Source organism: Phalacrocorax aristotelis, chromosome 2 (genome assembly GCF_949628215.1).
Source record: "Phalacrocorax aristotelis chromosome 2, bGulAri2.1, whole genome shotgun sequence".
In the NCBI taxonomy this organism is placed as follows: domain Eukaryota; kingdom Metazoa; phylum Chordata; class Aves; order Suliformes; family Phalacrocoracidae; genus Phalacrocorax; species Phalacrocorax aristotelis.
In genome coordinates, this window is record NC_134277.1 from 48,170,551 (window position 1) to 48,183,032 (window position 12,482).

General features: G+C 38.4%; 1 protein-coding gene across 3 annotated transcripts in view; it reads left to right on the top strand.

Annotated features, from left to right (window-relative positions):
- DNAJC13 (DnaJ heat shock protein family (Hsp40) member C13) overlaps window positions 1-12,482 on the top strand; it is a 55,225-nt gene that overhangs the window by 24,294 nt on the left and 18,449 nt on the right. Inside the window, exons 21-36 of one of the 3 annotated variants that reach the window (XM_075083388.1) lie at window positions 289-303; window positions 792-874; window positions 2,079-2,232; window positions 4,411-4,514; window positions 4,590-4,749; window positions 5,776-5,838; window positions 6,144-6,245; window positions 6,394-6,498; window positions 6,885-7,087; window positions 7,549-7,633; window positions 8,102-8,256; window positions 9,221-9,266; window positions 9,485-9,639; window positions 10,178-10,379; window positions 11,149-11,264; window positions 12,073-12,151. In XM_075083388.1, coding sequence (XP_074939489.1) covers window positions 289-303; window positions 792-874; window positions 2,079-2,232; window positions 4,411-4,514; window positions 4,590-4,749; window positions 5,776-5,838; window positions 6,144-6,245; window positions 6,394-6,498; window positions 6,885-7,087; window positions 7,549-7,633; window positions 8,102-8,256; window positions 9,221-9,266; window positions 9,485-9,639; window positions 10,178-10,379; window positions 11,149-11,264; window positions 12,073-12,151 — 1,827 coding nt within the window. The remainder of the gene's footprint in view (window positions 1-288; window positions 304-791; window positions 875-2,078; window positions 2,233-4,410; window positions 4,515-4,589; window positions 4,750-5,775; window positions 5,839-6,143; window positions 6,246-6,393; window positions 6,499-6,884; window positions 7,088-7,548; window positions 7,634-8,101; window positions 8,257-9,220; window positions 9,267-9,484; window positions 9,640-10,177; window positions 10,380-11,148; window positions 11,265-12,072; window positions 12,152-12,482) is intronic. The other 2 variants (XM_075083387.1, XM_075083389.1) reach the window with 2 other exon arrangements.

Below are 12,482 nucleotides of genomic sequence, written 5' to 3' on the forward strand. Positions count from 1 at the left end.
GTACTATTTCTGGAATAACAGTGAACTAGGTTCAAAACAAAGTATTAATGGAGAAATGTGGAAAACAGTGGTGGAATGGCAAATTAAATGCACTTGAAGCATCTTGTCTAGATACTTAGCATATACAGTCATTTTTCTGCTGGAGTTCTGAGCTTTCATCGTAAATATATGCAAGTGTGGCTTGGAAAAGGCAGTAGCAAATTTGGTGTTACCAATTTGAATTACTTCAGTGGCTGTGGCTTGTTAAATGTACCTTTTCTTTTTCTTCCAACTTTCCATCACAATCAGGACAGAAACAATATGGTAAGTCTGTATATCTCTGCCACTTGTGTGGATTATGTTGCTCAGACTTTTCTGCTTGCATGTGGTACCTCGTGTAGAGTATAACACTGATTTCATGCTTGATCGAACTAGGGAACCTTTCAGTGGCCAAGTCAGATTTGTGACTTGCTCTAGTTATTTCTTTTCAAGGGCAAAGCGTTCTTGTTGTGGGTTTCCCCCTCCATCAGCTTTGGAGCTGATGGGTACTTATGGTGATGGGAACTAAGCTTTTCTCAGGGATAACTTGCTTCAAACTTGTTAAACAGCTGAAAGTTTCTCTGGCATGATATAGCTTGGTGTAAATAACACTTGTGAAAATCTGTTGCTATTACTTGCTAGAAAAGGAGACCTTATTAATGAAGCTTAACTTAGTGTGGCTTTTGAAGGAGTGAAAAAACCCAGCTTCATATTTTAAGAGTGGAAAATGGGGAGTGTCTATTTCTACTAACTAAAATTTGGCTCTTTTGCAGAACATTATTCAAAAGCCAGTGATATTAAGGAAACGACGCCAAAGAATAAAAATAGAAGCAAACTGGGACCTCTTTTATTACAGGTAATGTACTAAGATTAATATGGTGGTCTCAGATACAAGTTATTACCTGGCTGGGTGTTTTTGTTAGTAACTTCTGAGTTGCTGTGGCTTAATTCCAGTTTCTGCTTGCCCTGAAATGTTACAAGTGCTTTGTAACAGGAACTTACGAAAAATGAAACCCTAAGGTATACTTGAAGGATTTAGCTTGCGTTTAGGAAAGGGAGGAATTTGGAAAGCTTCTTAAGTGTTATCAAACTACATCCTTTTTCCCTTGAATCAAAAGGAAGAGTAAATAATAAACTGCAGGTGAAGATCTGCACGATGTTAGAGGCGAAGAAAAATCATTGTAGTGTGTTGGTGTGTCAACCTGTAAGCTACTCAAGGTGTTTTAACTTGAATTAGAATAAAAATGAGCTTAAGGCAAGCAAAAAAAAAAAAAACGGATACTGATTTCAAATAGCACCATAGGTCCTAAATGTAGGTTGCTTACCTGTGAGTTCTTACAACTGTCAAAGTTTACAAGGGAGGGGCCTCCACCTGAAAAAAGGTATTATCATTTTATTTTGGTTAGGGGTGTTACGTTAAATGGACTAATAAGGCTTGACTGTTCAACAAACTCTATGAAAGTAAGCTTGGGGATATTCCCTGAACTTCTTGATTTGGTGCTTAATGTTTCTAAAGGTCAAATATATAGTCCGTTCTGCATAAGCGTGGCATGAAAGGAAGATTTGCATGCTCCTAAACCTTGAGTATTAAAATGCTGCTCTCAGGCAGTCTCTGGATCCAAAGGCTGTTTTGTACCTGACACTGAAGAACATCCACTGACTGCCTTTTGACATTTGACGTCAACTTCTATTTTCCTGCATGAACTACTTTTTTCTGTTGTTGTTAAAATGTACACTTGGTATGTGCATCTCTGCTGCCCTGGGTTATTGTTCACTTGCAGCCCGTATTGGCAGATATGATGAATAGCTTGCACACCTTCTAGTCACCAGCTATATGCAGATAACAAATTGAGCCAAAAGGGATGACAACAGGCATGCTTTAGTCTGTCTGTGACTATGAAAACACTATACAACTGAACAGCCATAGCTACTGAAACTGGAGAACACTACTCGGTGCCTTCTAATGAAGGCCCACAGGTGCTAATCTCCTCTAGCTTACCAGCTGAGTCTTGCCTGAGACTTTCAGACAAGGGGTTTAAACTATGTTACTTCTTTTTTAGGTTTCTTCAGGATCATGCTAGATCAAACTTGATTTGGAACTTCAAAACACGGGAAGAACTGAGAGATACTCTTGAGTCTGAGATGAGAGCATTTAGTATTGATAGAGAACTTGGTAGTGCTAATGTTATCTCATGGAACCATCAGGAGTTTGAGGTAAATGACCCACTGTAGAAGAAACAGACATATTTTACATATGCACTTAAAATGTCACTTTTCTATCTCTGACTACATGAGTGAATCTCATATTGACAGTCCCTATATGCAAGCTAGAATTCTTTTGGGGTTATTTATGGAATGAACTCCTAAGGCTTGAGGCTGTGAACAGGTACTATTGTTGAGTGTCACTGCAAAACTGAATCCTCTTCAGCCTGGCAAATGATGCTGTAGAGATGAAACATTGATCAGAAACCTTGATGTCCTCTTGCATTAAGAGGAGAAGAGTTGGTGTGACACTGTTGTCAAAGAAGTTGTGCCTGTTCTTGAATGTGCTCCATCAGACTTGTTTTGAGTAGTTTCACAAGTCACTTCTTCCTGATTGCAAGTTCCTTGTCTTTATTTTCATCACGTCTCAGTGATCCTAAGGCTGTTAAATACCGGGTTGCCAAACCATGAATAGCTATGTGGCTAAACCCATGCTGCTCTGTAAATTATAGATTGAGGATACTGTTTCCACATTCTAGGAACAGCAGTACTGAAAGTCAAAATAGCCTTTCCAGCTTCTGTAGAGCAATCGGTATGGTCCTAATTGGCTTTCTCAAAACATCTTGCAAGATATTTTGAAGTAATGTGCTAGTAAACACTTTCTGTACTTACTCTTATCTCCAGTATTGTTACGGTTCCATGCACTGTTAATTTAACTGAAGTAAAGCAAGGCCACGCTTGAATACAACTGTGAGATATTCTTAGATATTCCCAATACCATCCTTGTCACAGTACAGCTTTCTAGTTGAAATTTGAGCAGAGGACTGTCAGTGAAACAAGAGTAAACTGCTTTTGAGCAATTTTCAGTTGACTGGGAAATCGGAAAGAATTATAAGACATCAGGCTAATGCTTTAGGAGAAAGCTATTTTATGTATACAACTTATGCCTATCACACAGCTACAGATTACTTCTTACCTTGATGCAGTAAATAGCTAAGTTTGAGTTGGTATTTTTGGCACTGCATTTCAGCTTTTGACACTTCCTTCAGGTATGGGTCAGTCACAGGACTTCTGGGTGCCACAGTGTCTGTTATCCCAATACTCGATACTTTAGCGGTGCTAACTGAGGCAGAATGAAAAGTACAGCCTTGAAAGTTAGTAATACAGGCTTCCCACCTGCACTTTGTGTTCCTGTATGGCCTATGCTACTGGAATGTATCACTAGCATTCTTGCAGTTACAGCCCAGGATGTTTGGGACTGGCTGGAGGGGGCTTCTGTAACATGATCTTTGAACAGCTGCTGTCTCAGAGATCTGCTTTTACATATTTTTAAATGAATATTCTATCAGGCTATGCTGTAAGTATTTGTACTGACTACATAGTAGTGACAAAGGCTTCCCTGTCAGCTGTGGTACCTGTCACTTTGCCAAGGGCGATTGTGGCTTGAGATTGCTCTAGAAGTGTACTAGTTAGTGGGGCGTCTTTGTATCGTGTTTTGGTCAAATCTGGAGATAACTTTGCGGCCTCGCGGCAGTAGCCAGTAAACTATAGATAAGAAAAATCACTGTGTACAGGGGCTTTTGTGGTATGTTAGAGGCACCTCTAAATGAGGTGCTTGCCAAATGCTTAAAACCACTGAGCATTGAGGCATATGGTTAAATTTATAGTTGCTCTGAAGTTAATGATGGCTCTCATTGTGCAATTTCACTTCAGCTTCTTGGTGTGCATACTCATGCCTCTAGGCTTTCATTACCCAGCATAATAGCGAGTATAACTAGTAATTAAGTCATGCTTGTGTTTCAAACTTGTATTAACATTGAGTGAAATATCTTGCAATGGAATAACTACTCATTACAGCTTGAGTCACTGAATACATCATGTACTATCCAAGTTCAGTTAATAAAACCAGCTGATATTAGGAAAAAGTTACTTAAAGGCTGGAAGATGGGATTTCAGTAAGATGAGAAACTTCATTTGTTCTGGGGAGCAGCAATAGCTTATGGCGTATGTTTTGTAGATCTGTGTTTCTTTAACAGCAAACTTGCAGTTTTCAGTCTTCCTCAGACTGTAGGAGGGATTGCTAAGCTTGTTGAGTTTATGGATGCAAGCAAGTACAATATTGTGATGCAAGCAAAATCTTAATGAAGGAGAAACAGTATTTACTGATAAGTAACGTGTTCTGTGTTACAGGTAAAATATGAGTGCCTTTCTGAAGAAATAAAAATAGGGGATTATTATCTAAGATTGCTATTGGAAGAAGATGAAACTGAAGAGAGTGGAGCAATCAGAAAATCGTGAGACATTATTAAAATCCTATCTCATTCTCAAGGTCTCTGTTTTTCTTCACTAAAATCTGATCTCTTTCTTAGATATGAATTTTTCAATGAACTCTACCATCGCTTCTTGCTTACCCCAAAAGTGAATATGAAATGCTTATGCCTGCAAGCATTGGCCATTGTTTATGGAAGATGTCATGAAGAAATAGGACCATTTTCTGATACTAAGTACATTGTTGGGATGTTAGAAAGGGTAAGAATTATTTAAAATTACTTGATGTAGCAGTTAACATACAGCTAGTCCAGCATATGTTCAGATCCTTCAAGTTGCTGTGAAACCAGAGTTCTGGTTATACAGAGTGTGAAGCTGCAGCAGGAACACTTTTTTTCCCATGCTGTCACCAAGTGTTCCTAGTATCTCTCCTTGTTTCAGTTGGAGCTAAAAAATCCTGCTGATCCCAAAGGTATTTCAAACTAGCCTCTTTACATCTGCATTTTGTTGGCCTTAACACATTTTCAGGCTGTACAGAAATAGTCTGAAGGAACTGTTGTGTGGTATTAATCTTGTGCGTGCTTTTGAAAAATGCAGAAGCATAAAGCTTTTTAAGAGGAGAACCTTGTTCCATGTTGCATTATTTTGAAATACTGACTTCAAGAGTAGTAGCGACAGCCCCAGACCTAATAGAATGGTAGCCTTAGATGGGCACATGTGATGGATTAGATTTTTAGTGGTACTATTTGCCTATTAAGTGTCTCTTAAGTTATGTCTGACAACTGATGCCGCTTGCAAAAATACATTTCTGTGCAGTCTGAAGGAGGGGTTCTTTGCTAACATCAGTATGGGATTTAGATATGGCTGTTGGAAGTGAAACTGAACCAATGCAAGCTCTTCTTATTTTGCCTTGAGTCTTGATAGTCTCACCAGAGATGTAATATCAGACTCATTCTGTCTGCTGTCTGAAAGCATTCTCTTTTTCCCTTGTATTTGTGTTAACCGGCTCACTGGGGAATCCAAACATTGTCGCTTTAGAACAATAGACTTGGCAGAAAAGTGAATTTGTCAGACCCAGAGTAACAAATGGGGTGGAGGGCAACAAGGCCTTTCCTCTTCAGTGGCAGAAAGCTGCATTTATTAGCTCTGCATGAAACTGGACACATAATAGTCAGCAGTTTTATCCTGGGCATGAAAAAAATAGCTCTTTGCAAGTGTGGCTGTATTGACTTTTGAACTTCTAATATGTGCTGTCAAATACTAATTTGTTTTCTTCCACTGCAATAGTGCACTGATAGGCTTGAGCGGGACAGATTGATACTGTTTCTCAACAAGCTGATCCTTAATAAGGTAAGGTGGACGTGTACACTTGACAGTAGTTTATGGCCTTTCAGCTGCATAAAATGATCTGAACTAGTCTTTCAGGGTTAACTTGAGCAAAAATTCAACTCTTGAATTCTTAAAACAATGTTTGATACAGCTTTCTGTGATGTGGTAGTTGTTTACTGGTGATTGTACTGTTACAGTCACTTCAGAGAATGATTTGACTTCACAGTCAATTTCACAGTCAATTCTTACTTGAATAAAACTGTTGAGTACTTGTAATAACTCTTATCTAGGAAATGCTTGTGTTAACGCAGTTCATCCATTCACAGAAAAATGTGAAGGACCTCATGGATTCAAATGGCGTTAGAATCCTTGTAGATCTGCTTACTCTGGCACATCTTCACACAAGCAGAGCTACAGTCCCTCTGCAGGTATGTGGCCTATGGCAAAGCACCGTATGAGTAGTAAGAAACGAAAGGACAATTCCTTAAAAAAAAAAAAAGGTCCTTTTCACATTTCCTGTAGAAATGTGATATTTGCATTGAAGCTAAAGCTATTCTTATAAACATCAACTTCTAGAGCAATGTGATTGAGGCGGCACCTGATATGAAGAGGGAGAGCGAGAAAGAATGGTACTTTGGCAATGCTGACAAAGAAAGGAGTGGTCCTTACAGCTTTCAAGAGGTACCTGTCAGCTTCAAACCTGACAAAGTGTTTCCATCCTGGTGACTGGGTGTGTTTCAAACAGTGAGAGGAAAACTGAGAATATAGTTTAGCATTCTTTAAAGTGACTCTTTAAATAAGGATTACAGCTAGATAAGAGACTTGATGTTGTGCCAAGAACCACAGCCTTTTTGGTAAGGCTGCCCTACCCCTCCATGTCCCAGTTATGCAATTAATCTGTCAACTTTTACTTCATGCTTCGTGACAGTTATAAATATGTTGGAATTTCATGCAACTATAATAGTTTGCCATACAGCAGTTAAAAGCTTGTCTTGAGCGTGAATGTTTAGAAGCAAAGGTAGCTCTGAATGCTGAATCACCTACATTAATCTCTAATCTTGCAATAGATGCAGGAACTATGGAACAGTGGAAAGCTGACTTCAAAAACACGTTGCTGGGCTCAAGGTATGGATGGTTGGCGACCATTGCAGGTCATCCCTCAGCTGAAGTGGTGCTTACTTGCCAGTGGCCAGCCTGTGTTGAATGAGACTGACCTTGCCACACTTGTACTCAACATGCTCATCACAATGTGTGGATATTTTCCCAGCAGGTAAACACTAAATTTCAGCAGAAGTGGTCAACTTTCTCTGGCAGACGCATAAATCCATAAATTCTATCTTAAAGCTTTTCTTAGAAACCAAGTAGTACATTAATGAACTGTATTAAAGAGTCTTTTACTTAGTAGTAATGAATTATGTGGGCAAATAGAGAGTTTGTAAATGAGACAATACTAATATTGTGAAAGGGACTGCAAGAATGAATGCACAAGCTATGTGCATTTCTAATGCACAGGGGCGTAGTCTTACTCTTGCAGGCAGGCTCTTTTTTGACTTAAAACCAAAGCTGCTTTAATGCATGATATTAAACCATGCTTATCAAGTCTAAGAGCAAACTTTGAAGTTAACAAAAAAAGACACTATGATCTCAATAGCCTGATACTTCTGGCTTAATAAAGTTATTTCTTGAAAGAGAAAAGTGTGTGCTTACTGCTGTGCCACTTCTTTTTTTAAGGGATCAAGACAATGCTATTATAAGACCTCTGCCTAGAGTGAAAAGGCTGTTGTCGGATAGTACTTGTCTTCCTCATATCACTCAGGTAAGCAGCTCTTCAAAAATGTATCTAAATAAGTAAAAGTCTGACTTACTCTACAGTCTTCCCTGTGTGATACTTTAAAGGGGACAAACACAACAAATGACATCTGTAACATCCTGCAGATCTCTGGACAAGGAGTTGTTTACTTCACATTGTTTCAGCCAATATCTCACTAATAAATATTTCTATCCTTGGAGATATTCAAAAGCCATCTGGACACGGTCCCTGGCAGCCAGCTCTAGGTGACCCTGCTTTTGAGCAGGGGGGATCGACAGCGTGACCTCCAGAAGTCCCTTCCAACTTCAAATATTCTGTGATTTGAACTTATTATTTTTGCGTTGAAGTGTTCTTTAACTGAAATTACTGTAAGCTTACTGGCTTGTCCCAATACTGAATTAGTTAAAACTTCAGTTTGGCTAGGTAACTTGGACTACTCAAGCAGCTAATGTAAGCGCTTATGTTTGATTTCAGCTGTTACTCACTTTTGATCCTATCCTTGTGGAAAAAGTCGCTATATTGCTGTTTCATGTGATGCAAGATAACCCTCAGTTACCTCGCTTTTATCTGAGTGGAGTATTCTTCTTTATCATGATGTACACGGGTTCCAATGTACTTCCTATTGCAAGGTGAGGAAAAAAGAATAGCTAAAAATACCTCTTGACCAGTCATGCTCAGGACTGCTGCTCTAAATGCTCCAGGGAGTATGGCTTGCTAGAACCAATGTGAGATTGCAAACAAACACCCTCTAGAAAAACTGCTGTTATGTGGTCTACTCAGCTGCTAAAAAAGTGGATTGCTTATGACCCTGCCAGGCAGGGAATGAGAGCATGTCTGATCATATAGTTCTAACAGTACAACTAGGTACGGCTTATGGTAGAAGAGCAAATTGTTACAGGCGCTAAAGAGTGGTAGTAGAGGCTACTGATATGCTAATCTGGTTTTTGATAGTAATCAGCTGTCAAAAGTGTTGGAAAAATCTAATAGTATGTTGGAATATTGAAACCTTAAAACAATTAGATCAGTCTGTACTGCCTGACACAGATGTACTGCCACATGCAGGTGGATGTTGCGGTTCATTCCAGTACTCTTCCTCTAAATTCAATAGTTCATAAAAAGCGATTGTGCAATTCCAGTTAAGTCTCTTCTGTAGCAAAACGCACTGGGAAATCATTGCATGTTTACACGATGACTCCAGTGTAACAGGAATGTCAGCCGTCAGTGTGAGATCATCTTGTTTCATCTTTGCAACAATGCTCTAACAGTGCAGGGTAAGGTGTGTAGGGAAAGGTGGTCTGTGCCTCCATCAGCTTCATTTTCTTTTTTTTTGTGTGTGTGTAGAAAACAAGCTTTCAGGACAAGACTTTAAAACTGAAATGACGAGCATAAGGCAACACTTATAACATGGGAGTGCTTATCTTGGAGTTCCCAAGGATTTGGTAGACTTTTTAGAGATTCATTCAATTGTTGCTGTTACTCTTTGAGATAAAAGTAAATGTATGAGACTTGCCAGCTGGATTATGTTGGTCTGCTTATCTTTCAAGGGAGCCTTGGTATTAATTAAACAGAAAATAACTGTTGTTTCTCTCCTAGGTTTTTGAAATACACACATACAAAACAAGCTTTCAAGTCTGAAGAAGTGAGTAGATTGCAAAAGTAACTACCTCTTTCCAAACAGTTTTGCAGACCACCTGTAGTTGTTTTAACAATACTTGATGCTTGTTCTTTTTTTTGAGTTCTCAACAGTTAAATTTTAAGAACTATAAGGGAAAAGGGGGAGGGTTTTTTATATCTCAAGTTGGTTAGCAAGGCTGAAATCAGATTACCTTTGAGATGACAATGTGATCTCTTCTGTAGACAAAAGGTCAAGATATAGTTCAAAGAAGTATTCTTGGACATATTCTTCCTGAGGCAATGGTCTGTTATTTAGAAAATTATGAACCAGAAAAATTTTCTGAGATATTCCTTGGAGAATTTGACACTCCAGAAGCAATTTGGAGCAATGAAATGAGGTAACTGTTTTCTGTCAGAGGGACAAATAAATCTGAACTATGTTTCATGCTGAAGAGGTCTTGCCCTTGACATTTTCTAAAGAATGCTAAAAATACCTGGATTCCATGGTTTAATTACTTCCCTCTGTTTGCCTTCTGCAAGGGCAATGTCCTACATTGCCCTCTGCTTCTATCAAAAATAATGGGCCGGTGGAGCGGAATTGGCAGTGGGAAGGGGAATATTTCCCAGAACATCTGACAACATGCTTTACATCTACCTCTGTCATGCTTGATTAAGTTCCTTTCATGAGTGGAGACATTACTATTTAGGTCACTCTATGTTTTTTTAATAAACTAATTTTCTTGGCATTGAAATAACTTTGTAACAATAGTTTTATATATCTGTAAAACAATATATAATATAACTGAATCCTATTCTGAATATCTTCTGAAACATGTGATAAAAACTAAGGAAAACCTTTTCAGAAGAAGTTGAACATACTTGTACAGTCACCGAGGACTGCTTGGCAAGTGTTAAACCAAACTTTGTAACTTTTAGGCGTCTTATGATAGAGAAGATTGCTGCTCATCTTGCTGACTTCACCCCTCGTCTTCAAAGCAATACAAGAGCACTCTACCAATACTGTCCTATCCCAGTTATCAACTATCCACAACTGGAAAATGAGCTGTTCTGTAATATTTATTACCTCAAGCATCTTTGTGATACACTGAGATTTCCAGACTGGCCCATTAAAGATCCAGTAAGTAAGAAGTATTTTAGGATTAATTTAGTTCTTGATCTTTCAGAGTCCTAAAAGTGGGATTTGTACAAAAATTAAGGAAATCAAATGCTAGGTTTGTTGCAAGTAACTGATCCTTGCTTTCAGTTCATAAGCAAATAAGTTAAACACCACTTTATCTTGAAGCAGAATGGTCTTCATGCCATATAGCAACCATGTTAAGTACATCCTCCTTGTGGTGTTTTACTAAAAAGGCAAAATAAGCATCCAAGAAACTCCAGATGGGGTTTCAATGAACCTCAAGCAATTGGGGGTGGGGGAAAAATCATTGCTTTGGGGTTCTTATTTGTTCATGCTGGACAAAAAACTGAGCTGACTTGGTATCAGTACATTAACTGAATTGGTGAGATCTTTTTGGTGTAAGTCTGTGGTCTAGATTTGTCTGAGCAGCAGCTTTACCTGTGCAGCTGCTTTGCAGTTTTTGTGGAATCAAGATGTGAGCTGCGTATCATTATAAGTGATTCTCCCTCTTCTAATGTGACTCTTACATAGACATTTTAATCTTAAGGTGCTCTTACCTTGAATAAAATATAGCACTTCAGTGAAGCAAAGTCTTAATCACTTTCCTGACTGGAGGGGGAACCATAATTAGTAAAGGTAAAAGGATTAGGTCTTTGAACTTAGGATGATGAGTGATTAGAATTCATTAATAAAGCAGCACTTTTTTAATGAAAGATGATGTACTCTGGTGTCAACGTGAATGAAACAGTAATACATTGTAATTATTTAGGTTAAGCTGTTGAAAGATACACTAGAAGCTTGGAAGAAGGAGGTAGAAAAGAAGCCACCTACCATGTCAATAGATGATGCTTATGAAGTCCTTAACCTTCCCAAGGGACAAGGCCAGTAAGTTGTTTTCAGTATTTAAAGTTGTATAACTACACTTACATAAACTCTGTACACTGGACAAACTGAAGGTTCGTATGTCAGTACTTGCAAATAGTGGTACCAGTTCAGTTATGTCTGGCACCTACTGCTTTCACAGTGAAATATTGCTTTATTTAAAAAGAAACAAAGCTTGAAAATCCAACTCCAGCATTTGGGAGAATAATTGTAAAGTGTTCAGATAAACTGAAACTGGGGGAAAAATGGTTTGAGCTCGGCTTCAAAGCATTCACTAGGCTGTTTTACAGGACAAGCATATTAGACTCAACCATAGGGAGCAAAGACTATGGAATATTCAAGTTCACTTGAATATGTTCAAAGTGGAACTTGGTTTCACTTACAATCCTTTTTTCCCCTGCTAAATATTGTCCTTTTTCTTGGTGATAATATCCTTGGGATTTTTCATCTTATGTCTTGTCACTGGTTTCTAACTTCAGGCTTCTAGAAGAGAACTGATAGTACTTTATTTATCCTTCAAGAACAGTGCACTTACTACAAATCATGAACTACTAATATTTACCACTTATAGTTCATTTAGACTCCTCATTTAGAAGATTTGGGGACTTAGAGCACCTTCTGGTTAGTATATTCAGTGGAGTCTGTGGCCCCATTCAGTGTCAGCTGATGAAGCAGGATTTTCAAATTGAAATATGAGACCTCTGTAGTTTTAACTTAATTGCAGCTACTGTTAGTACTGTTGTCAGAATGCAGGTCTTGTATTTCTGTGTTTTTGATGTTACTCAGTGTAATGGGTCTTGTTTTCTCGTAGGCATGATGAAAGCAAGATCAGGAAAGCTTATTTCAGGCTGGCACAAAAATACCACCCAGACAAGAATCCAGAAGGCAGAGTACGTACAACACAAATTTATGGTGCTCGTAAAGGGGGGACAAATTCAGCTGTTATGTTTATTAAGAATTCTGAAATGGCCATTTAAATTTTCTTTCTCCCTTTTAAAAGCTATGCCCTAGGTGAATACTAGAATATGGATTAATACTACAGATGCGTAATTTAACTGATGTCGATCAAGGAATATAAGGATTTCTATAGTAAACTGACATAATCAGGTCAGACCCACATCTCAAAGCATCTGGTTTAAAGAGTTACATAGGACCTAAATAAGCTATTTGTTCCGTTTCAAAGACAGACTGCATCCTCTGCCCATTCTTACAATCACTTAA